The sequence below is a fragment of the Histomonas meleagridis genome (assembly GCF_020186115.1).
Source record: "Histomonas meleagridis strain 2922-C6/04-10x chromosome Unknown contig_177, whole genome shotgun sequence".
Taxonomy (NCBI): Eukaryota; Parabasalia; order Tritrichomonadida; family Dientamoebidae; genus Histomonas; species Histomonas meleagridis.
Window position 1 is genome coordinate 102,038 of NW_027150794.1, and position 27,197 is coordinate 129,234.

General features: G+C 28.7%; 7 protein-coding genes across 7 annotated transcripts; 3 read left to right on the top strand and 4 right to left on the bottom strand.

Annotated features, from left to right (window-relative positions):
* Window positions 1–612: 612 nt before the first annotated feature.
* On the bottom strand, window positions 613–2,064 carry GO595_002370 (peptidyl-prolyl cis-trans isomerase PASTICCINO1; the record flags this gene model as incomplete). The annotated part of the gene is made up of 1 exon (XM_067915272.1): window positions 613–2,064. One exon carries the CDS (start codon window positions 2,062–2,064, stop codon window positions 613–615), a length of 1,452 nt encoding a protein of 483 aa, XP_067777487.1.
* A 1,513-nt stretch (window positions 2,065–3,577) lies between these two features.
* Window positions 3,578–4,414, top strand: GO595_002371 (uncharacterized protein; the record flags this gene model as incomplete). The annotated part of the gene is made up of 1 exon (XM_067915273.1): window positions 3,578–4,414. The coding sequence occupies one exon, from the start codon at window positions 3,578–3,580 to the stop codon at window positions 4,412–4,414; it is 837 nt and encodes a 278-aa protein (XP_067777488.1).
* Window positions 4,415–4,987: 573 nt separating this feature from the next.
* On the bottom strand, window positions 4,988–5,929 carry GO595_002372 (putative WD repeat domain phosphoinositide-interacting protein; the record flags this gene model as incomplete). Its single annotated transcript, XM_067915274.1, has 1 exon — window positions 4,988–5,929. One exon carries the CDS (start codon window positions 5,927–5,929, stop codon window positions 4,988–4,990), a length of 942 nt encoding a protein of 313 aa, XP_067777489.1.
* A 442-nt stretch (window positions 5,930–6,371) lies between these two features.
* On the bottom strand, window positions 6,372–7,175 carry GO595_002373 (n-acetylmuramoyl-L-alanine amidase; the record flags this gene model as incomplete). The annotated part of the gene is made up of 1 exon (XM_067915275.1): window positions 6,372–7,175. One exon carries the CDS (start codon window positions 7,173–7,175, stop codon window positions 6,372–6,374), a length of 804 nt encoding a protein of 267 aa, XP_067777490.1.
* A 7,143-nt stretch (window positions 7,176–14,318) lies between these two features.
* GO595_002374 (Bromodomain containing protein) lies at window positions 14,319–14,693 on the bottom strand (the record flags this gene model as incomplete). Its single annotated transcript, XM_067915276.1, has 1 exon — window positions 14,319–14,693. The coding sequence occupies one exon, from the start codon at window positions 14,691–14,693 to the stop codon at window positions 14,319–14,321; it is 375 nt and encodes a 124-aa protein (XP_067777491.1).
* A 1,071-nt stretch (window positions 14,694–15,764) lies between these two features.
* On the top strand, window positions 15,765–16,871 carry GO595_002375 (uncharacterized protein; the record flags this gene model as incomplete). Its single annotated transcript, XM_067915277.1, has 1 exon — window positions 15,765–16,871. One exon carries the CDS (start codon window positions 15,765–15,767, stop codon window positions 16,869–16,871), a length of 1,107 nt encoding a protein of 368 aa, XP_067777492.1.
* Window positions 16,872–17,554: 683 nt separating this feature from the next.
* GO595_002376 (small GTP-binding protein) lies at window positions 17,555–18,193 on the top strand (the record flags this gene model as incomplete). The annotated part of the gene is made up of 1 exon (XM_067915279.1): window positions 17,555–18,193. One exon carries the CDS (start codon window positions 17,555–17,557, stop codon window positions 18,191–18,193), a length of 639 nt encoding a protein of 212 aa, XP_067777493.1.
* Window positions 18,194–27,197: the final 9,004 nt, after the last annotated feature.

Below are 27,197 nucleotides of genomic sequence, written 5' to 3' on the forward strand. Positions count from 1 at the left end.
AAATTGTTTTAGTTGTTTCATGTTTGAATCTTTTGCCATTATTTTCTGATAATAATACAATTCCATTTGGACTTTTGGTTGTGTTTATTGTAATAGAAATTCCTTTCCAAATAAACGCATTAACTGGACAAAGATCTTCTGAGAAAAAAATTGTAAAAACTTGTTCCGAGTTTTGATTATCAAATGAATATTCTGTTTCAAAATCCCAATCAACAAAAGTTGTTGGGATACGTAAACAAACTCCTCCTGTGTCATGTTTGCTTAGCGATGTTAAAAGAATTGTTTTTTTGAAGTTTATTGCTGATCCGATAAGTGTCCAATTTCTAATTTCACCAGGTTCTATTTGAATTAATGGTGGCTGTATGTTGTATGGTGATAACATAAATGAAACCCGAAAAAAAAAGAAAATTGGGTTCATATGTTACACAGCCAAAAATCTTTTGGAATAGATTAAACGGTCAAAAAAGTCAAAACATTCCAAAAATGCTTAAGAAAGAAGAAACAAATCTAATTTTATTATTAATAGAATGTCAATTTCATAGTTGACTAATTTTTTTTTTTTTTCAAATTTGCCATAAATTTTGAAAATTAATTTTAATAATCCAGAAAAAATCATTTTAATGTCCCTGTCATCTTCTGGTAAACGAATTCTTCTTCTCTTTTCTTTAGTTTTCTTTCTGTTTCCTCCAATTTCGTTAGTTCCCGTATTAATGAATTTGTTTCTTCAATCTGCTTCAACTGCTTTATAACATCTTCCTCTTCTTCAAACATATGCAATTTTATGTACGCTAAAGCTTTTCTATATAAACATTTTGCCATGAACATGTTAAAATTCAATTCACTTTTTTTAATATGGTCTAAAAGAAGTCCAGCTGCTTCCAAGAGCTTTCTGTACTTTCCTAATTCATAGTAACAAGCAAGTGCATTCAATCTTGTTGATATTGATAATTCATACCATTGTTGTTTATGCTCATCAGAAACCTTTTTAATTGATGGCAAAGCTATTGTTCCTCTATTGTATTCATTTAAAGCTTCATCATAAAGCCCGTCATGAAAAAGTTTGTTTGCGTTTTCTCTCACATATTTTGTATACTCAAACCGTTTTTCGATAGGAATGTTTTCCTTTTGCCAAAAAGTGGCTTGGTGTAACCGTGGGTCATCGAGCGGAGGGAACGAAAGCTCAAAGTCAACACCAAGAGATTTAAGCATCTCAATGGCTTCAGTGTAGTCGCTATCGGCATCAATGGCAGCTTGTAATGCAACAATTGCTTTATCTTTAAGAGGTGGATTAATTACTAAAAATGTGCGTGCAACACCAAAAGAAGATCTGGAGTTAACATACTTTTTGAGATCAGCTTCAGGGAGATTAATATTGTCATCGGTAAAATCAGGTGGCGTTTTGGATAGATCAACATTTTTGTTCCAAGCTAATTTCGAGCGATTAAACTCTTTTCTAGCTGCAGCTGGTTTTCCTACACTAAGGATTTCATTGGCAAGCTTTAACTCAAAGAGAGCAAACCTTGCCTGCATGAGAGAAATTTCTTCCTTATTATCCTTTTTACTTTTGTTGGCTTGTTCTGTTGGTGATTTGGTTTCTTTTTTGTTCTCTGTTTCTGTTTTTGGTTCAACATTGTTGGAGTTTGTTTCTTGACCAATATTGATTTTATCTAAGGGAGTTGATTTCAATAAATGAACAATAGCTGTAAAATATCGAGAGTTTTCTCTACGCCCATCCTCTGTAACCAAAGGCGCATCACCTAATAGATATGTTCTATCCATAAAATAAGTTGCAACTTCTTTCTCACGCATTGTTCCAATTGCTTTGGGGAAAAAAATATATAATTCTGATTCAGCGTCTTTGTCACCTGTGATCCATATCAAAGGATTTCCTGGTTGAGATGAATCAATTATGAAGCCATCTTCTGCCTTAATGATATATTCGACAGCAACAACGGTATCATTGAATGAAGCAGATCGATTATATTTATCTCCCTCTTCATTTACTATTTTATAAAGTAAACGATCTGATGTGAGAGGAACTGCTCCATCTGGAACATGTTCCATTTTTCCTATTTTGCTCTTGGGGCGCCCTGTTTCCACAAGCTTTGTTAACAAATTAAAAAACTTTTTCTAATTTAAATATTTAAACAAAATATTTTGTTTAAACAAATTATATCAACGTAATTATGCTTTGATTTCATATGATACAAAAGTTTTCTTTTTGTAAAGATTCCTGAATTTGTTTCAAAAGTTTTAATAAATTGCTCTTGTGAAAATAATTTTATTGTATATTTTTCTCAAAGAAATCAATTAGCTCAAGTGGATAAGAATCTTTGATTGTTTCGATTTTTTCTAGCGTAATCTGATTGCTCCCTGGGAAACGTACTTTAAGAAGCTTTTCCCCATTTTCTTTTTGAATCCCATAAATAACTAGTCTCTCTTCTGCTTTGTATTTGGTAATTTCTGTTGCTGATCCACTTGGCAAATTTGGTTTAATATCAGGAGGAACTTTTCCATTCCAATGATCCATTATTTTTTCAAAACATGTTAAATCACTGTTTTTTTCCCAGACATCATAAAGATAAACAGGGTTTGAGTATCTAACAAGATATTCAATCTGTCCATCTTTAACACGGTGATCTAATACATAAAGTATTCCATCATCATTGGTATTTCCATTCTGGAATTAGAAAATAAACAAACTGTAAATTCAAGGAAATCTGCTGTAACAGGGTCCATTTTTCGCTATCCACCACGACCGATAAAATAAACGTACATTTAAGAGCACTTTTTTGTTCGAAATTACAATCACTGCTTACTTATTGATAAAAATTAAATTATATAAGCTATTCATCTTGTTGGTATTTATAATTTTAAACATATTTCATTTTGAAATGAGAGAAAATTATTTTTACAAAAAGTCAATTTGTCTTTCATAAAATCTATCGTTGACGGTTATATGGGTGCACAAATAAAATTGAAACCTCGAGAAAACTTTTTTGCAAGGAAAATGAGTTTTTTCCTTAGCATTTTAATATCTATTTTTATCATATTCATATTAGGTGGTGATTTCATTTTTAAATATCACATAATAATTCCAAATTTTTATGTAAATTTAATTTCCAAAAATTTACCTATTTACAGTCCTTTAAATCTAACATCTATTAGCTTTTCTTCTCCGGTAGATAACAAATTTTATACAGAACTCAGAAATGCAGTTTCTCAATCCTTTGATGCATATTTTCGTCATTGTTCCACCTTTGATGAACTTCGACCTGCCACAAATGAGTGCATCAATGAATTTGGCTTTTCTTCTACTATTCTTGAGTCCATAGAAACTTTATACATTCTCTCTCTTACTACACAATATAAGGCTGCCCTTCGCTGGATTAATTCTAACTTTGATTGCCACTCTCTTGGGTGGGTAAATAGGCGAGAGATTTGGAGTCGAGGTGTTGGTTCACTTATTGGATCATATCTTCTAACCAAAAATCCTATATTTCTTTCTACAGCCGACAAATGTGCCAAAAGACTCATTTCCATTGAAAAAGAGCATGGCACGAAACCATATGTCAATATGAAACTCAAGTTAGCCAAATCTCTTCCATGGGAAAATACAACGTCATTAGTAGATATGATAGCTGGTCTTCCCGAAGTCATTTCTCTTCGAATACTCACGGAAAATACCACATATTCATTAAAATCAAATTCAATAAGTGGTCATCTTCCAATGCCAAAACAATTTCCTTTAAACCCATTTTACGAAGGCTACGACAAACCATCAACTACACATCTTTTTTATGATGGTCTTTCTGATGGTTTTTATCAAAATTTAGCAATTTCCAATCAAATGCGTCCTATAAAAGCAATTTCACGAATTCTTGAAAGTGTTTATTCTAACCTAACTCTTCTTAATAGCAAAGAGAATACATTATATGTCCCTGTCGTTGATTCTATTAGCATCTCCATCAAAGATGGGATAAAAGTGGATCAAAAATTGGATGCATACAAAAAGTTGTATGGTGAATTGAAAAAGTCATATCGTTCACCAGAATTTTCGATTTTCACAAAAGCAGGTTCATCAAATGATATCTATGTTCCATTTAGATTTGAATCTTCATTTATAAGAACAATGATCAGAGAAAATGATATTAGCTCTGAAGAATTAATTAATATGTTCCGAAAGTCACTCGAAATATGCAAAGTTAATGATGGATTTGCAGGAAGATTAAAGATAAATTCCGGAAGAGTTACATCAACAAATATACAGCATAGTAATTTCTTTGGACAGTGGTCAAGTTTGGCTGCTCTGATTGCGCTAGGAAAAGAAAATTTGATCAGAAAAAGTGTGTTCAATGAAAGAGGACATATTCTTTACTCGGATATGATTATAGAAAATAATGACGACGAGTAGTACAATAAATGTGTTAATGTATTATAAATTATGTATTTTTATTGAATTTTTTCAATATTCAAATTCTTTTGTTTTCCTTTCCAAGAAAACTTTATAAAAATTAATTTAAACAATGTGATAATGAAAATTAGGAGAAAATATGAAAAGAATTGGGAAACAAATGGTCAAGATTTGTTTCATTATCTGAATCGTTATTTAATTATAAAAAACCCGAATGAAGTTGATAATTTTTAATATATTACACAGAAAATAATCAGCACCTCGTTCCATTAAAGTCATTGATCTTAAGGAATAGCAAGAAGAAATCTTTTTGTAGATTTTCATGGAAAGAATTTGATTTCCTTGTAATTATCTGCAAACAAAAAAATTTAATTCCATTGAAATTTAAATACAAAAATTTTTTATTTTCTTCTTTAATACAATCCAATTTAAAGTAAAACAAAAAATGTACTCAATTAATTGACAATTTCATTATATGATTGACTTTGTTAATTAAAGATTTTTAAAAACATTAAACAATAAAAATTCGAAAAAAAAATATTTTCATTATTACATAATAAAAAACATCAAATTTTATTCACGAGAAATAAAAGTAATTTTTTCATTACTTAATGATGAACCATTGAAGCTTAACTTATAATAGCTTCCATTCAATGATATAATTCCAATTATCATTGAGTTTATCCAACAGATTCTCCCCATTGGCATTTGTTGTCCTAACTCTAACGTGGCAACAGGTGGTGTCTGTGCTTTTGCATTTGACACTTTTCTTCTGATGTCATAAACTTTTACAACTCCTTCGTTCGAAAGAGATACGAAGAAATCGTTCGTAGGAGAAAAGTCCATTGCTCTGATGATGTCATTTGACGTGTTTCTTTTGAGAAGAACTGCACATCTTTGTGTTGATGAATCCCAAATTCGAATGGTAGTACCAGAGAAAGCAGCTGTAGCAAAATATTTTCCATCATCAGAGAAGGTGACACATGAAACAGCTGTTGAATGTGCTTCAACTTCTTTAGTGGTGACGGAACCACTGATTCCAGTAAGTAAATAAACATCTTTGGCATTCCGAGCCGATATTATAAGAGACGAAGAGTCATGAGAAAGAGCCATGGGAACATGGACATTCATTCCTGATTTGAATGATTGAATTTGTTGATGAGTTTCGATATTCCAAACTTCTGTAACTTGATTCATACAACAAATAAGAACATTTCGACCAAGTGCTATGGTGAGGATGTGATCTGGAAATTGATTTTCAAATTTAATTTTACCAGACTCATGATCAAAAATACGTACAGATTTACTGTTGAACTTGTGCGGGGAAGGAGAGCCTGTGAGCGCAATAAAGCGATAGCCATTGTATGTTGCTACATTTCCAAGAGAGAGGTCTTCACATTCACGGCTAAAAATCATTCCAAAAGGTTCACACCTAAAAATCAAATATTGAGATGGAAGTATGGCAGTAAATGTTTCTCTATCATCATTATAACATAAGGATCTGATTGGGTACATATTGTTGTTTTTGTGATTTTTTGCACGCTTTTCAAAAAGTCGATATGCAAAAGGGCACCCCTTATCCCAAGTTAATGCAGCACAACTTTCAATCAAATATCTTTATCATTAATACCAATTCCTTCTTGTTCAAGAAGTAATTTAACTATTTCTGTATGACCTTTCCAAGATGCATGAGTAAGTGCTGTTCTAAATAATTTAAATAATTTCCAAATATTATTTTGAAATATAAAATTATTAAAATAAATTTCAAATAAAACGAATAACAAACGTACCACAAACGGTTTACAAATGATAATGATTCACATTATCGAAGCATCCTTCGGCAGCTCAAATCATTTGGGAAAGATTTTAAGTTATAACGCATGTCCAGAATATACTTAAAAATAAATGCACAAGAAGAAAAATAATGCTGTGCTTTCGAATTTAAGAGAAGACTCGTTTAGCACTTGCAGTCGGATTCTCTAACCCAACCAATGCCGCCTCCGATGAGAACTCCAGCAGCACGACCACTAATAACTCTTGATACTGTGTATGTACCAGAAATCTTACGAGCATATGTGCCTGCATATGAATCAGTGTAAAGATTAGCGTTGCTTAATGTAACAGACTTTCCAACAGCAACTGTGCATGATGGAGATGGGGATGGTGAATCGCCAATGAAGTTGGAAATGTGATTTGCTTCCATGCTGGCAATCTTGTCAAGGTTGGAGTCTACTAAAAGCCAGTTTGCAGCTGCAACATTTGTATGGAATGAATGTTCAACAAGAATTCTGTTAGCAACGCCAACATGTTGTGCACCACGGAGAACACCATACCATTCACCACCGCTTCCTTGTTTTGTGATAACCTTACCGGCTTGTCTTGTTCCCATAAGTGAATGGAGTGAGTTAGCGATGTTTGTGGATAATGTATTAACGCCACCTGAGTTATCAAGTGATGTAATGACAAGAGGGTAATCAACAGATTCTGTTCCGCATGCATTTGAATGGATAGAAATGAAAAGATTGCATCCCTTTGCAGTGTTACCACGCTTTTCAAGTGATGGATCATCATTAAGTGATGACTTTGTCATGACAACAGAGATTCCTTTGTTTTGAAGTTGTGTCTTGAGCTTATTTGATAACTTCCAAACAACCTCAGACTCATAGTATGTAGAAACGGCACCCTTGTTGTATTTTCCAGCGTGGCCAGGGTCGATACAAACCTTTGCTGATGTAGAAAGAGCAAGAAGAAGAGCAAACATATCCGAATGTCAGTTTGACATCATTTCTGTTGACATAGTTTTGTTGACTAAAAATAAACTTGTCAAATTTGAACCGACTGGTGGCTGTAAACCAGTTCCAAAAATTCAGACAGGCGGTTATATTGAATTTGAACGGAAATTAGGACGTTAAATTTACCTTGAAAACAAACTTGGGGAAATCTATTCAAAATTCTGTTCAATCATCTCAAAAAGTTGCATTCAGAAATGATTCTTTAACACCACGTGGTGTTTGAATGGAATTAGCGTGCTCTTCACGAGTTCAATTTCTCTTTGATTACCTTTGTGGAGTGATTCATGTATCGCTGTCCCAGTAGCTTATAATCCTGTCTCAGATCAACCAGTTGTAGAAATTAAGTCCTTTAATCCAATTTTTGAGATTTGTAATTCAAAACAAAGGCCAATACTAGTATTTTTATTTCTGGAAATGATGGAAGTAAACATTTCTGAAAGGACGCGATATCGTTCGGCTTGACCAAATGATAATGCAATTTTTTGAGTTAATTAACAGTTATCACATGGGTTTCATGATGAAAGTCATTCGGCTGGATTAATCTCGTCATAATCTCGTCGATTCCTTCTTCAATTATAATTGGTAGTTTTGTGTGAAATTATCTGAATGATGATCAATTTGGTGTGTCGTTTTCTAATCAACTTATTTGAAACATAAATAGTATTTTTAATGGAAAAAGCGGTTTTATGATAATTCATCAAAACACAGATTTTGAAAAATAAATTGCAGATTTGATAGCCGAAAAGAAACGCCTTACCGTTATTAGCAATGACCTAAAAGAAAAAATAGCAGTGACAGAACGATCCAAAGTCTTCATGATACACTTAAAGATTCATGCTTCAATCTTAATTCAAAACTCACTGAACTTAAAGAAGAAAAAGAAAGGAATGAACAATCATATGAAAATGAATATAAACATTCAATTGTATGTTTAAAGTTACAAATCAGAAAATACACCAAACAACTTGAAAAAGAAAAGCAAAATTGCGAGTTAACTGCTAGCAGAATTTCTTTTGTTCAGACGACGTGGGAAAAAAAGAAAATGGAAAAAATGAACAAAATTTCAGAAATAAAATATAACACAAAATTACTTCAATCACAGAACGAATGACATTGTCACTTTTTAAAATTGAGAAGTTGAACATTTTTGGTGAATTGTTTTACCCTTCAGACAAACTTAGTCAATTAATTTTTTGTCAAAATGCATATTTTGACGCCTGAAAATTTTGACAATTGATCAATTTTTTATTTAATGAGTGCTGATGATCAAGATTTTCTCATTGAAATGCGAATCAGGAAAGTTAATTCTCTAATGGATTATGTGTCATATGAAGATTGTAGGAAAGCCCTCAAAAATGCATCTTACAACATCTTCAATGCAATTCTTCTACTTCAAAACAAAGAAATGGTCAATGTCAGCAAAAAAATTTCAAAGAAATTTAGTGGATTGTTAAATTTATTTGAAATATCTCAAGTCCTATTTATATGTAATAATGATGAAGATGAAGCCATATCCATACTTAATACTATGATATAATGATTATTAAACAAGTACACATTCTTTCTTATAGTTTTTCAAAATGAAAAAATTATTACCAAACGTATAGCTTTGATTTGTTATAATTTGAGAAAATTCTGCTTAAAAGTATTAATATATTTCTATCTTTGTGCTGAAATTGATAGCTGCAATGCAAGAAGTGTCTGAAATTAATCATTTGTTCCTATAAATTTTATTATACGTATGCAATTTAATGATTAATTCGACCATTTTTAATTATATGATTAGCTGTGGTTCACTATTCAAATATAAACTTACATTTTTCAAATTTTAAAATTACTACACTTAGATTCATAAAATTTTTATTTTTTTAATTAGCAAATATTTAATAGAATTTCCGTTGAATTTATAAATCCATCAATTAACATTAAAATCTATTCTTTCTAGGAATTTCTAATCTATTTTTTTCTATAAATGTACCAATTAAGAAATGTGATGTTAAAAAAGGAAACCGATGGAAATTAGGGAAGAAGATGAATCCAAAGAACTCATCAAATCATTTTTATATTATGTAATATTTACAAACCCAGAAGCTCCTTTGTTACACATAAAATTTGATTTTGATTTTCAACAAATTTCAAAAATCATATTACCACTTTTAAAAGCAACATCAACTTTACCCAATGCCACTGAAATCCAGTGGAGGATCAAATGCTTTCATCAACGTTTCTCAGATCAAGAAATCAAAGATTTTAAAATTACAGATCCTTCTTTTGACTTTGCTTATCTTGATTTACAAAAATTAAAAGAACAAGCCGCACAGGTGCTTCTTACTTTTACCAATGGTAAAAGGTCACTTCGTAATCTAACGGATCGTGATAAAAATAATCTCGCATTATTTTTACTTATTCTTCGTAAAAGTCATCCCGGCATATTTCATATTATTTACCCCATGTTTGTTCCTATTATTAATACATTTGATTTAACCAAACTTCTTAATTCCATTGGAATAGATATATTATATTTTCTCAAAAACCCCACTCAACAACTATGTGACAGCATTACATTTGATATCAATGATTTACCACAATATTTCAAATTTGACACCAATTTTTTATATCCAGATTTCACATATAATTTACAAAAACGCCTCACGTTATTATATCAATTTCCTTCATATTTTTCATCTGTTTTTAATTCATTATATTTCTCTTTAGCCAACACATGTATTTCTACGTCCACTTTTTTTGTTGATATTATTTCGCAATTAGTCATTGAACAAATTATTTCACAAGAATTTGACAAATTTAATGAATTATTTGAAATGTTTCCTGATATATTACCATATATATTATGTAATCATCAACAAATATTATATTCTAATTTACAAAACTTTTTACCGATATTAAAATTAAAATATGAACCATCGATAGCCACTGAATGTTTAAATTGTTTTATAAATGATTTCCAATTATTAAACATTATATCATATATAACATCTAAAGATATAACTATCAATGATTTAACGAATAAATCAATACCGAAAAACTTAGAAAAATTTTTATTGAAGAAAGATATCTTTGAATATGAATCATTAAATTATTATATAATATCACCAAATGATATAACAAATGATTTTGATTTCATTCGATATTATAATGTAATATATAAATTATTAACAAATATAATTTTAAACGATAATAAAAACATAAAAAATTTAATAAATGAAATTAAAGAATTATTAAATGATATTAAAGATAAAAATATATTAAATGATATTATTATTGATATATTTTCATTATTATTTATCCAAAAAGATGAAAAATATTTGTTTTCGATTTCATTTGTTAAGAAAATTATTAATTTATTAAATAAATTTTTAACTAATGAAAACAAATATATAACAAATTCAATATTCATTCTAAAAAACTCAAAAACATTCGAAGATATATTTAATAAAGATCCAACAGAAATATTCGAAGCAATTAATACCAAAAATTGGGAATTAGCAAATAACTTAACAATGAATTTATCATTTTATCGGAAATTATTTATATTATCATATTCGATTTACACTATAAATAGTTATAATAAAATACCAAAAGAAATCGAAACTGAAAACAATTTACTTAACATTGAAATATCATTAACGACAAATAATTTAATAAAATTTAATAATAATAACAAAACAAAAGATGTACAAACAATTGAATTAATTGATTTCATTAAATTATCAAATGAAGAAATGAATAATTATATAAACAATGATCTTTCAAACGAAATAAAAATAAATGCAAATGAAATCGTTAATATGTTAAATGGTCATAAAGACTTTTCTTGCTTCAACGAAAGAAAATGGGAACCAATTCAAGAGTTTGTGAATATGTTTGAAGAAACGCCAATCGATTTCATTACTACAAATCATCAAAATATAATTTCTGAAGCTGAAACACTTTATAAGTTTTTGTGTTATTTAAATGAGTTTTATAATATTCAAAACATTTCACAAAATATAAAATTCGAATTCGATATAATTAAATCGATTTTAAATATTTATAATGAAAATGATATAATTAATGCCGAGAAACTTTCGAAATTATTTAATTTGGAATTATTTAAAATAGTTATAAATAATGTAAATAATTTTGACATTAACAATGATTTCATTAAATATTATTCTAAACTATATCCATTAGAAACTAAAGCATTAAATTTAATAAAAGATTTAGAAAACGATAAAGAACAAATTGAAAACGAAACCGAAATTATTCAAAAAGTCAAAAACAATGAGCAAATTGAATACGACGATATAATATATCAAATTAACACAAAACCTTTATATGAATCCTTAATACAAAATGATGAATTTTCATTTAATGATCAAATGTTAACATTATTAAACCTAATTAGTTATAATTCTAATAAAGACGAAAACTCAAAAATTGTTCGAATTAGATTAATTCACAAATATAAATCGAAGTCATATAGTGAATTAATTAATAATTTATATCAATCAAATGACTTTAATGACATAACAAAGTATTTAAATAACTCAAACGAATTTGAATCGGATTTAATACGTTTTATTGATTTAAGTGAAAATAATAATGACTTATTAAATGAATTAATTTATAATTATGGGAATTCATATTTTAATATGTTTTATGATAAATTAATTAATGACTCAACAAAGTTTTCATTATTAAAAGATTTAATACCTGAAAATGAAAAAATTATTTTCGACTCATTCATGACATTACCTAAAGAAATCCAGAAAAACACGAAATTTAATGATAAGAATTCGATTTTAAATGAATTCATTAACAATCCTCAATATATATTAAAGATAAAAACAAAAAATTTGGGAATTTTAAATGATTCCGATTTAATGTTTATATTGAAATCTTTAAAATTAAATGATAAATTGTTTTATTATAAAATTATCGATCATTTAATTCCATTATTTAATAATAAGGAAATGATCACTAAAGTTTTTCACGATAATTATGAAAAACATATTAAATCAATTAACGTTACTTCATTAGATACCGAAAATTATGCAATATTTCTATTAAATTATATAAATAATATTTTCATAAAAATCAATCAAAGTAATAATCAAGTTAAATGTTTATTAGTGTTCTTGGAAAACAGAATTTTTTATAATTTTATGTCCTCTTATACATTTGAGAAATTCGGATCAGAAAATTTCGGTGATTATCTTCTAGAAATATGTTTTAAAAATGATATCAACTCTCAAAGCTTACTACAAAACATTTCGGATTCATTTAATACTAAAATTGAACAATATTACTTCAATGTTTTATATATTCTATCAAAAATTGGTCTATTCTCTACATGTAAAACCTTATTAAATGAATATAAAAGTCAAATTAAGGCATTCTATTTCGATTTATATCATGAATATGATTCCAATAATGAAGAAAACCAAACGAATGATGACATGCATCCATTCTTTAATTATTACATCAAGCTGCCACTTTTCGACATCAATTTCATTGAAAAAGTTCAACAAACACCTTTCGATCAAATTTCGAATTTATTTGCCTTAAAATATAATTTACCAACACCAAATTTAATATATGAAAATAAAACACGTACAAATAATCTTAAATATTATTGCTCATATTGTTTATCCCCAATTGCATCTGTTAAATCATTAATATATATCAAATATTATCGAATTGCTTACCAAATATTGATGAACGTTGATGATGATAAACGATTGGATTTCTTCTTGGATAATTTTTATTCATCAATTATTAAATATGATCAATTTGAAGATTTTTCTAAGTTTATATTAGATCAAGACCCCGAATTTATAATTACTGGCGAATTATTTACGAATGCAACAAATTATTTCGAGCAAAAATTAATGAGGCATAATGCATTAACTATATATAGTTTTAGACATCAATATGATGAAGCTGCAAGAACAGCTATACAATTGTTTCATATTGATGCATCTGATGAAAAAAGATTATATCATATTGCAATTGCTTACTCATTCTTGGCGCAAGCCTTAGATTTAAGACATAACCCACAGAAGAATGTCATTCCTAAGTATATACCTTCGGATACCTTCACAACAGACATCGAAAAAATGCTGTTGATGACCGACATTCAAACAAAGTTCTGTGAATTTTGTTATAATCAAAGAATTGAATTTTCGCCGTCAGAACATGACATCATTGAAAATAATTCAAATTGTGTTAACGTCTGCGCTCTTTGTAAATATTATAAAGTTATGAATTTCAATGAAAAGCCAATTCATATAAAGTTAAATGTTGAAAAAGTGGATGAAATTTATTCAAAATTGATTAATGCATTGAATATTGAACCGCTTGATGTGACTTCACATTTGGCAAAATATTTGTCAAAACAAAGCAAAAACGAAATTATTCAATTCGTGGAAAAATTCATTATTAATTGTCCAAATGAAAAATCTGAACTGTTATCATTGTTAGTTAGAAATGTTGCAACAACGAAAAAATTTGAGATTATCAAAGATTTGATTAAATTCGAAAAAAATGAAAAAATGAAAATGTTAATGTGTTTGGAAAATGATTTGATTGAAGAAGCTTTTGAATTGGCAAAGAAACTAAAGGATAAGAAAGTTATACCTTTAATCCAATTTAGGGCTTCGCAACTCGGAATGAAAAAATTTATATGAAATTTAATGTATTAATAAATTACTATTTCGAATCTTTGTTTTTGTTAAACCACTGTTTCTATACATGGGAAGATAATTTAGAGAAACTTAAAATAACACAAACACAGGAGATAAAAATTCGAATTCTTGAAATTCCTTAATGAATTTGAGGAAACTATATTCAGTTTTACTGAAGAAGACTTACAGAAGGCTGTTTAAAAAGTATTGGAATTATTCGATTTAAATTATCCTCTTACATGTAATATTATTATAATTAACATAGTTTATAATGTATTTTCAACAAAAAAGCATGCTTGTATTTGATATTTCGTTAATTTTTTTAAAAAACACTTTTCAAACTAAAGAAGAAGAATTTTTTTTGTTATCAGAAAGGGAGAAAATAGTTAATACTTTAGAAAATATTCCAACAATATATTACATTTACTTATTACTACCTTTTTTAATGTGGGAAAATTTATTTTCAGGATCGAGTTCTGTTGGAGGATTGCATAATGCTTCAAAAATGTTTCGTGTTGTGTTTTGAACTTTTTGGAACCATTCTTCAAGAGGCGTTGAGGGGAACCCTTCCATCTTCTTGTCGAACCAAAGTGACGCTTCCTTAGACATGTAGGCAAATAAGGAATCTTCTCCATTATATAGTATCGCATTTGACCATATTAAATTAACATCGCTTTTGAATGCTTCTACATCACTGTATTGATCTGCATTGAGTTTCTTTTTAATTTCATTTAGAGCCATTGGTTTTTTGATATACTCATAATAATCAGGTGCTCCATCTCTAACAGGATCAACCATATTAACAAACGGAGAACATATTGGAAATTGTATCATTTTATCAATAATTTTGATGCATTTACTCTTTTGGAATTCGTTGAGTGGCATTTGGGTAAAAAGGATTTTTGTGGAATCTAAACGTTTCCATGAACGATAGAAGTTAACGGTCGAAAGATTCAGCACATGAAAAACACAGATTTTGAAAAACAAATTGCAGACTTGATAGCCGAAAAGAAACGCCTTACCGTTATTAGCAATGACCTAAAAGAAAAAATAGCAGTGACAGAAAAAAAAAGAAAAACGATCCAAAGTCTTCATGATACACTTAAAGATTCATGCTTCAATCTTAATTCAAAACTCACTGAACTTAAAGAAGAAAAAGAAAGGAATGAACAATCATATGAAAATGAATATAAACATTCAATTGTATGTTTAAAGTTACAAATCAGAAAATACACCAAACAACTTGAAAAAGAAAAGCAAAATTGCGAGTTAACTGCTAGCAGAATTTCTTTTGTTCAGACGACGTGGGAAAAAAAGAAAATGGAAAAAATGAACAAAATTTCAGAAATAAAATATAACACAAAATTACTTCAATCAAAAATTAACGAAACAGTAAAGCGTATCAGAGATATGAAGGGAATTATGTTAAAATTTGAAGAAGGAAATATATATCAAGAAATCATAAAATCTTCATTAAAAAGTAGCCCTTCAAAAGCTTCAAATGATGCTGAAAGATTAGAGCTTATGAAGATATGTCAAAATTTGCAAAAAAGAAGGGATATGCTTCGAGCCAATTTAGAAAAAAAATAATTTTGTTTTTGTTATTACAATACTACATAACTAAAGGATAAAGTGACTTATCAAAAGTATATCTTTCAAAAATATGCAATTTCAATTTTATATTATGATTTTTTTCATAAAAAATTTTCTAGGAAAATTTTTATTTACTACATCAATAATCCTAACTTGTGTTTTGTGTTGAGAATTTTATTGCTTAGCGACTAAGTAATCTTATGATTTTCCCGGGGAAAAATAAAAATTTTATTTTAAGAACTTTTTGAATTGATTTAACGTTTTTTTCAGCCAAAAATGGACACCAAAAACAAGATGGCTACGCAGTATTTTTCAAAAGCAGAGGAGAAGAGATTTAATGCTTTCAAATTAATACGTGGAAATTTATACCACATTATACAATGGTCAAATGAACTTGCTTATTTATATCAAGATGAAACAGATCTACATACAATGCTTAAAAAAGTTATCCAAAAATCTTCTTCAATTGCAAAAAGCTTATATATTACATCTGATTTAAAAGAAAGGAAAAACATCATTGAACATGAAATCTATGAAGATCCAGAAAATCTATATGGTGAATTACAAACCTTTTTAAAAGATAAAATGTACAATAAAGTTTCTGGTGCATATTCTCATATGTTACAAATCATATCAAGTCAAGATAATTCTGATACTTTCGACTCAAACGAATTAGAAAAAGATTTATCCGCGTTTAAAATTGATGACATCAATTCCATTAAAAGAGTTAGTCCTACTTTATCATCAAATATCACAAAATATTTTCCAAATAATACCAGTCCAAAAGTCGACAAAAATAGCCCACAGAATGAAGTCCTACGCCAAGCCAATCAAGTTGTTGCCTTTACTAATTTATATTCCGAAGTTACTGATATCATTAATAATCATGGTAAGTTCAAAGAAGAGCTAAAACAAGCCAAAGAAATCATCAAAGATATCATCAACAAGCAAAAGAAGCCTTCATCAATGCCACAGTTAAATTACTCTCCGACTAAGCAATCATTTCCATTTCGTCAAGGACTTAATTCGCCTCCCAAACCAAATAACCCATTACTCGGAAACAGTTTTCCATTTTTGGGCGGTACTGAAGGTCAAAAGAAGAATATACAACATCAAATTGATGAATGCGTTGCAAATTACAATAAAATATCAAAAGAAAACGAAGAACTAGAACAAAAAATTAAAGAAATCGAGGAAGAAATTCAGAAAAAGAAGAAAGAAAAAGAAGAAAATTTGGCAAAAATCAAAGAAAAAGAAATTGAAATCAATAAGAAGTCAAATGAAATCGGTGAAATGAAATCAGAGGCTTCGACAAAAGGACAAATTATACATGATCTAATGCTAGAAATTTTACATATGTCGAAAGAATATGGCATTAAATGAAATTATGATTTGAAAATAAATTTAATTTGATTTTTTTTTATTGTAAACATTTATTTTCTTGGCTGAGTCTGATACAAAAAAGCAGTAAATGTATTCATTTATTGAATTTTCTGATCGAGTACCGGGAAAATATTTCTAAGCCTGAAAAACCCCTTTAAGGGTCCCTCTATGAAAAACTGGAGTAAATTTCACAAAAAGTAATAAAAAGAATGCATATATTGTGAATATTTATGCATTAGACAATTAATATTGGGCATTTTATTAATTGCATACAATCAGTTAATTATTTTTATTCTAAAATATCAAAAATATTGTGTTTTTAATTATTTTTATTTTGAAAAATCCCGAAAATGAAAAGAAAAAACAAAAAAATAACGTAAAACAAGATTTCAAACCCATAGTACATGCAAAAAGCTTTGACCAAAATGAAAGTCACACAAATATTTCTACTTGCCAGTAGTGATTCTAAATATAGGAATTTGATTTGAAGGGGTTTTTCCCTCTACTCTATCTGATTTCATATTAAAATAAATATCTTAATATTTCCCACGTAAATAATTGCCAAAGGAGTGATAAAATTTAATCTTTGTTCAATCTTTACCTATTTTGAAATGTGAAAAATATCCAAAAAATGCCGATGTGCAAAACGGTTTATGGCAGTTTGCAAAATTTAAAATTGAAAAATGGAAGATTTACGTATTGCTATTGTAGGAGATGCTAGTGTTGGTAAAACTGCTCTTGCAGTGCGTTTTACCCAAGGCGTTTTTGATCCCTATTTAAAACAAAATACCGGAGGTGTAAGTTATGAAAGACAAATAACTCTTCAAGATGAAACTGTTAAAATTCAAATATGGGATACAGCAGGTCAAGAACAATATCAATCTCTCGCACCGTTTTATTATAGGGGTGCTCACGTGATAATAATTGTTTTTGCCCTTGGAGATTGTCATCCAGATGCCCCAAACAGTCGTTCTTCGTTTGACAATGTTGAAAAGTGGTACAATCAAATTAGGGACAACAATGCTAATGCGATAATTATTTTATGTGGAAGTATGTCCGATCTCGAGAACCGAGAAATAACGTTTGAAGAAGGTCAACAAAGAGCTCAAACTCTCCCTGATTTTATTCAATATTTTGAAACAAGTTCTGTCACAGGATTTGGAATCAACGATCTGTTTAAATATGCCGCCCAACGATTTCTTGAGTTTAGAACAGGGAAAAGCTTTGATGGAGATGATGAAAATCTAGATGGGCCTGTAAAATTAAATGATGATAATCAAAATGATGGGAAAGGAGGTTGGTTTAGCTGGTTGTTCTGCTAATAAAACATTCATGGAACTGTTCATTTTAATGAAAATCTTTTGAATGTGATCTCTTTTTCGATTTGTTTTTACTTGTTAATGATCACTTTTGCAAATATGTATTATAAGTAATCCAAGATTGAAAATCTTTTTTGCAAATTTTATTCGATCTTATTTTGAATGCATCAACTATTATATTTCATTTTAATATAAATTTTTATAGCATGAGATATTTTCAGTTATTTTAACTTATGAATGTCTTGTTTAGAATAATACACTTCTTTCTTTTAGCATTTTTATGAACAAGAAAAGTGGCAATTGTACCAAGTCTAATGATTGTTGAAGAATAAAAACAAAATTAATATATCAATTTATGTTTTAAATAAAGCTATTGAGGAAAATTACATTTCAAAACGAATTATATATCATAAATGTATTTTGTTATCAGATATTCATATAAAATAAAGAGTATAAATTCGTATTATAAATTTTTTTTTATAAATATGGATATTTATAGTAAAGTAAAACCCATAACATTTTGTTTCCTTAATTATTATAAATTATAAAATCAGCAAGAAAAAATCACTAAAAAAGAGGAAAAAATTCAAAAAGGAGCAGGGAGAAGAAAAGAGAAAAGAAAAAGAAAGGAAAAAAGAAAACTTTGTAATTAAAAATTATTTTGAAACTAAAAATAGTATTAATGAGCACATTTTATTTCCATATTTACTAATAATGATAGCAAGTATTAATTCTTTATTTTTATTTTACATATTATAACTATAGATATTTGTAGAAAAAGTAAATCAATAACCTCAAGCCAACGATATCGTCAACGATTCAATTAATATTAAATTTATGAAGTAAAAATGTCATTCCATTTTTCATTTGAAAAAAATTCGGAAAAAAAGAAAAAAGAAGATAAAAAAGAAAAAAAAAACTTTGTAATTGTTATTACAAACAAAAAAACAAATAAAAACATGAGGTGAGCTGGTTGTTATGATTTACTTATAAAATTTCCGATTTGTAATTATCATGAGAATATACTTAAATTCAATAGTCAAAAACTGTTATTCCATTTAAAAAAAATTATCGTTATATAGAAAGTTTTGTATCGTTTGTCCCAAGATTTCCGAGAATATGCACTTATATATCAAAAATATCTTATATATGACAATCATATGAATATGCTACCAATATATCATAAATATTTTGAGTTAATTCATATTTTCTCTAAATTTGGAAAGATTTTGGAAAAAAAAAGATTATCGGGATTAATTCTTTCTTTATCGAATCTTTAAAGACAGTCCTTATGAAAAATTAGTAAATAATGTTACAAATTTTTTTCCCCTAATGTAAGTGCTGTATAAAATAATTTAAATAATTTCCAAATATTATTTTGAAATCCAAATCTATTAAAAGAAAAATTAAATAAAACAAATAAATATCTTTAGCATTAATATCAATTCCTTCTTGTTCAAGAAGTAATTTAACTATTTCTGAATGACCATTTTCAGATGCTATAATAAGTGCTGTTCTAAATAATTTAAATAATTTCCAAATATTATTTTGAAATATCAAATTATGAAAATAAATATTATCTTTAGCATTAATATCAATTCCTTTTTGTTCAAGAAGTAATTTAACTATTTCTGTATGACCATTCCAAGATGCCCAAGTAAGTGCTGTCCAAAATATTTTAAATAATTTCCAAATATTATTTTGAAACATTAAATTATTAAAATAAATATAAAATAAAACAAATAAATATTTTTAGCATTAATATCAATTCCTTTTTGCTTTAAAATGTATATAACAAGTTCAATATTTGAAAATGAAGCAAAAACTAAAATATTTCCTGGAAGTTGATTATTTTTATGAAAATATTATACAAGAAAAATATTTCCAATTTTTGCTGCTTCATTAATGATATTTTCATTAATTTTCATTCCTTCTTTTTCGAAATATGAAAAAATTTCATAATTAAAATATGAAACGCATTTTTCTCCTAATTTTTTTGATTGATTAATATCTTCAATTTTATTTTCATAAAGATAATGAAAGATATCATTTCGATGAAATTGAATTGCTGTTTTATATGCATCTTTAAATGATGAATGATTTTGTTCACACAAATGAATGATTTCTTCATTTCCTCCTGCAACTGCATATTTACCTGCTGACTTTACATTTGCACCATTCATAAGTAAATATTTAAAACATTTAACTGAAGAAAAAAATGCTGCGTAATCAATTAATCTAACATTTTCTGTATTAATATATGAACATCTTTCATAAATTGATTTTGGAATTATTTGATTAAAATCGAATTCATTTTGTGACGATATTTCTTGAAGTTTTCCTATTTCATCATTTCGTATTATTTTTGCAATTTCATTTGGATTATGTCCTTCTTTAATTAATTTCTTATGAAGCTCCCAATCATTCTTTGATAATTCGTCATATTTCTTCATGAAATTATTCCACATTATTTTTAAATTATTAGAAGGATATTTGTATTTTTTAAAATTTTGCATATGGTACTCATAAGTTGGCTTGCTTCTGCCTGTTGAATAAGATGGATAAGGCGTTTTTCTGGGAGTTTTTCATTCATTGACGATGGTGTTGAGATTATTAATTGTTGTGAATCGATTGTGGATAATGTGCGCTGTAGTGAAGCTTCCAGCTCTGGTTGTGGATTAGAACAAGTTGGAGATGCTGATTCAATGAGTATTGTGGTAAGTTGGTCGAAATCGCCTGCAAGGATATCATTTACCTTGTTTCTTCAGAAGAACTTTCTAAGGAGTTCAATCTTTCGAAAGATTTTAGCAATTGCTGAATTCAAATGATTCAAAAATACAGCACAAATGCTAAATTTTTAATCTTTGGTAATTTTAAGTGAGATTTTATTATCAAATTTTTGATATGAAAAATTAAAATTTCAAATGTTAAAAAATAAAAATTTATTAGAGTAAAGTGAAGGTCAACTACAAACGTATTGTAGAGATGATTTTACAGCATGTTATGAAGAATTCAATAGTCATTACAGAAAAAACTACAATACCTACAATAAATATTGTTTTGCCTTTTTCAGCTAATGGTTTCAAGACTAAAGAAGTCGCAAAATATGCCTGTGGTACATCTGTGTTATTTGAAATAGTAAACGATGAATTATGGAAATTAACAAAATCATTAATTGCGTCCATTTGTATATTTATACCAATGTCAATGTAAACAAAATCACCAGTGATAAAAAGTGGTGCTTCTTCTGTTTTGCAATCATCTCCAATTCCAGTGATGTTTGTTATTATAGATGAATAAGGGCATAAAACTTTATAACAATCATTTGATGTTTGCGTTTCTGATAAATCAAAACCTAGTTCATTAAATTTATGATAATCAACTGATGTATAACTTTCTTTGCTAGTATAACTGTGCCGAACAATATTATTATCAACAATTGACAAATTAATATTATATTTAAACATGTTATGGATAATTCTAAATGAATAAGAAGAATCACTTTGAATTAAATTAATTTTTGCTAAATCCAAAGCAAAGTTATTTGAATAATAGAGTGATTGATTAGTTTGATTAGTGATTATATACGTATCATTATTTTCTTGTGACATAGTTAAAGGAATTGAAACCAAGGATCCAATGTTTTGATCAGTAAAATCATCACTAGACCAGAAAACAGCACCAACTATTGTAACAACTAAGGAGAAAATGCCCAATATCATAGCTTGCAAACAAGGATAACACCAGGGATCCCAGCCGCACATATTTTATGCGATAGAACTTTTTGAAATTATAACTTTTTCAGTTTGAGGGCTTAAGCCAGAATCGAATTTTAATTCAAAATTGAATATTCGAACGAAAATATTTTTTTACAAATTCAATTTCCCACAAATTTTGGTATTATGGTAACAATATATGCTGAATTATGTGTATTACAATTTCATTATAGAAATCGATAATGCTGAGTTACAATGTATTATATTTTAAGAAACCAAGCACTGAAAGTATAGTTTATAGATTTTTATAATGATAAATGAAATGAAGAATAGAATTAAGTAATTTATTTCCAAATATATAATAATTATTTTATTCATTATGTCGAATGATTTGATTAATGAAATAATTTCCAAATGTTCCAATAATTTGAGATATATCAACAAAGAAGAAAAACTTAACCGAACGTTAAAAGTTATTAGTAAACGGTTTTATATAAAATTGGGGAATAGCAAATTTCATCTCAGATTGTAATACATTCGCCAATAATGGAAGAAGCATATGCAACATTTTCATCTATTAAAAAGATGGAAATGCTTTTTGTACGAGAACAAAATGATATCGGTTTTACACAATTTCATTCCGAAATAAAGGGATTTTCAAAAAGTACAAACTTTGTATCCAAATGTTTCAATAAGGACAATCAGGGATAAGCTAGATCTTCAAGACAAAGCATTTATTCCAGTATCTTTAGATTCATTTCACTCATTTCCAGAAAGCGAGGATGAAAATACAATAAAGCCAATAGCGAGGCATTCTTTCCCCATATCCCGCTTCAATTCTACTGTTAATTTACCAGTCAAAATGATAAATTATCCAATTAAGTCAGTTCAATTTTCTTTAAAGACACAACTCGCACAGTTAGTTTCAAAAATTTCGACGCAGAAAGAAATTGGCCTTTTAGTAATATGCCATCCACAACCTTTTACCCTTTGTGCTATTTGTATTCCTCTTCGTGAATGCGAGTACCTTATAGATGTAACTGAAATTCCATCTTGTATTCAAGATATCAACCCAATTCTAGCAGATCCAAGAATTGTTAAAGTTGTTCATAATTCAGCGAAAACATGTCACTTTTTGCATTTATTTGGGGCAGGTCCCATTTTAAACGTATTCTGTATCTCACCAACTTCGTTTGAACTTGATTTAAATCCATCCCCAAAACTAGTACAGAAGACATCAGAGAAAGCTTAGATGAAAATTGGATTTCAAATGACCCTAAAATAAAAGTCCAAGAATTGCACAAAATAAATCTGAAACGCAATTAAGAAATGAGATCAAATATTCCGAATCAAATGCAAAACCTGAATGGAGGTGTGGGCCGTTTTCACTTTCCCAGATGTATATTGCAAAACAAGAAATTCATTATTTATTATATTTGTATGACTCATTTATGTTAAAATTCAAGCGATTAAATGATGGCGGAGCCACGCTAAAGAGAGTTTTGCTAATTTCTCACCAGAAATCATCAAATGATTGGTCAAATCTCATTTCAATAAATATCCAAATTCAATAATTCTTTCTTCATTATTTAATCAACCTCTTCCTAATCTATCAATTGAACAATGGGTTTAGTTTGTACGGCTCATAACCTTAAGGTTGTCTTTTTTTCAGTTCAAAATAACAGTTTTGAGCTTGCTTGGTTATTATTGTTGAATTTTATGTACAAATATCATAAATTTATTTAGCATGTTAACATTTAAATGCATGGGGTGTAATGGAAGAAGTAATAAAAAGAATAATGATGGATTTGGATGAAATATAAGTTGTCTGGAAGCGGAAAAATGGTGTTAATCCAGTCGGACAATAACAAAAACATTCCGAACATTGGTAATATGGAAGTGATTCAAGTTTAGTGTTAAATGGAATGCATTCATTTATTAATAAAATATTTTGTTTCGTTATATTCGCGTGTAAATATTTTATATTCATTAGGATGAGGGAAATGTGGTTCTGGATATGTAAAGAATTTTGGTTCTGTTCTGATTGCAAAATTTGCATTTGGTAAATAATAATGTATTATACATTACTAAGTTCTTCTTCTATTATAGAAGGATCTTTTTCGCATGAAGTTTTACTTTTGTATTATGGTTCTCTGGGGTTAATGGTACTTCAGCAGTTCCTTTATCCTTTTGAAAAACATAATGATCATAAATTTATAATGTCAAGCCTTCAGTATGAAAATAAGGATTTAAGAAATTCTGTTTTTTGATTTCTTTTTTTGCACCAGTTTTGATGGGGTTAATGTTTATTTGTATGTTTTTGTTCAGATTCTTTATGAAAACCACAAAGAAATGATTTGAGAAACCGTTTAAACCATTACTTCATTAAAAAATTCAATACAGAAAAATAAAATGGTATAAAAGAAACATATATAGTACAATATAATAAATACCAGGACTACAAATACAAAAGCAATTTCAAATGTTTTTACATGGAATAATTTCATGTGATTAAAGTATATTATTAATGAAGTAATCAGAATTAAATTTATCCTGTTTTGATAAAACATCGATAATATAAAAATCCCAAAAATTTCAAAATATCGTAAACATATATTTTGGCTCCTCAATGTACCGTCTTGGTTTCTTTGGTACATTTTCACACACACAGCGCTATGTGAGCTTCGTGCTACGCACTCGCTCCCACCCGCGCTACATAAACTAAAGGATGAACGGCTAAAATCGATTGAATTATCATAAATCGGTTGGTTTTGATTGAAAGTAATAAAATATATTTAAATTCATGATGACATTTATATTTAAAATGTGTGAGGCATGAATCCGGCTGAGTTGTTGTTAATACTATGTGGATTTTAGTGTTTTGAACTCAAAAAGTATGTTTAAAATTTTGAGGGTTAAAAATAACCAAAAAGTGAACCCTCAACGAAGCGGAGTAAATGAGCATTTTTTGAAGGATTTAACGCAAAAGTTGACGGTTGATATATCGGTAAGAATTTGACGTTAATCCTCTGTCGAAAGTTGTTATTAACTGAGGTTTTGAACTTAAAAAGTACCATTAAAATTTTGATAGTTAAAAATAACCAAAAAGTGAACCCTCAACGAAACGGAGTAAATGAGCATTTTTTGAAGGATTTAACGCAAAAGTCGAATGACAAAAAAATAAATTATTTTCAAACAAAGCCATAAAGTTTTTTGAATTTTGAATAAAAAATCTTGAATCTCACGCCATTGACATCTATACAATACATTAAAGCAGAACCGCGTCTATTATAGCAAACATTTAATTTTCTGAATTTAATACCGTTCCAAAAGTAAAACGCATCTGTCTCAACATCATAATAATAATCTTCTAATTGATGATTACCGTACTCATTAACTTCAATTGAATTCTCATTGATTTCGTCGAAGAATTCAAAAGCTCTACCGTTATACGAAGAAGTATTTTTTAGATTTTCTGCATGCGATACCCAGCGGAGATTTTGAATGTGATTGTTGGAACGGTTGTGATCTATGTGATCGATAAATGGCTTGTTTTCTGGATTTGGAATAAATTGTGATGCAACAATACGATGTTTAAGATATAATTTTCTGTTTAATTTACATGCAATATAACCGGTAGTTTTAATTGAAAATTCTTTAATGACTTTTTTATCATGTTTTCTTCTGATGGCATAAGGGTATTCTGTGTTAATCTCATAATTTCGGTTTAGAACACAAGTTTTCCAACTCATTATTTTATTAATAATAAAAAAATATATTTTTTAAAATTAGCTTTAATTTTTAATTTTGTAAAATCATCCGAAAAATGCTTATTTACTCCGATTCGTTGAGGGTTCACTTTTTGGTTATTTTTAACCCTCGAAAATTTTATGTCACTTTTTGTGTAAAGATCGTTGGTTCGAGATACAGCACTATTGAATTTTTTTGTGGGACCACTTTTTAATAATTTCACGTAACATTTCCGTTTTTCATTTTCACATGTCGTTTCCGAAAAATCATTTCATATCACATGTCTTTTCATTTCATATCATATGTCAGTTGATGTCAAATTAACGTTCGTTAGTGATACGTTCACGAAAAATTAACGGACGGAGAAAATGACGGTTGATGAATTTGGGTAGGTATATAATGCGGTCGGGACTGATCACGAGGTCCCTAGGGGCCCCGCCCCCGGCGGGGCCCCTAGGGACCTCGTGATCATTCCCGACCTTTACTTTTCACTGGGGGGATTTCCGGGGTCTTCGACCCCCGGAGGTGCCCTTCGGACCCCTCCGGAGGTCTCAGACCCCTTCAATCCCCCGAGTGTGCTCGCTCCGCTCGCAACAAAAATCAAAATGATTTTTGTGAGCCATACAATTCGATAGAAAATTTGAATGAGCATTCAATTTTGAGAGAACACGAAACTTTTTCATAGGGACGATAGCACTTTTTATGCCACTTTTCGCATAAACCTATCAAAAACCTCGTATAACCAGCGCAAAATGTCCCCGGTTATGTTTGGCCGGACATTTATCCTATTCAATTTATCTTTGGTCAGAGGTTTGTAGTCAAAAAAGCGACGGTTATATTGTTTGGTCGCATGGCAAACTTTATTTTTATAAACGAATGGTCAGAATACACAATTTTAAAAATGTCACATCATCACTTCACTCTTTATGAATACAGATTACTATTCAGTTACAAAACTTGCAGATTTCATGAAAGAAAAAGATCCAGATGCTATAGCGGTTGCTTTATTTTTTGAACCCAAAGATGACAAACTTGGCAATTTTAACAATTTTATAATCAAACCGATTGGCATGATCATCAAACATAGAAATTTCCAAGATTTTTATTTTGTTCATAAAGAGTTGATCGAATTCTTCAAACAAAGAAATATCAAAGTTTCAGTACCAATAACTGATAACAAAAAGCCACCACTTACTAATAATATTCATTATTTAGAGATTCATTTGACTCTATTAGAGAGTAATTTTGGAAGATGGTATCATGCATTTCTATATGAATCAACGAACACTGAAGTTAATAATATACTCATTTCAAATAAAATACCTGATAATAATGAATTCCAAACAGTATTTGACATGAATTCAATCGATCCTGATAATTTTAAAGCTCTAGTTTGAATAAAAAAACAATAATCACTTCATTTTTTTAATGTCTGATGATGAATTTCTTTTTACATTTGATTTCTATGATGATTATTTCAATAATTTTACACACACACACATGGCGCTATGTGAGCTTCGTGCTACGCACTCGCTCCCACC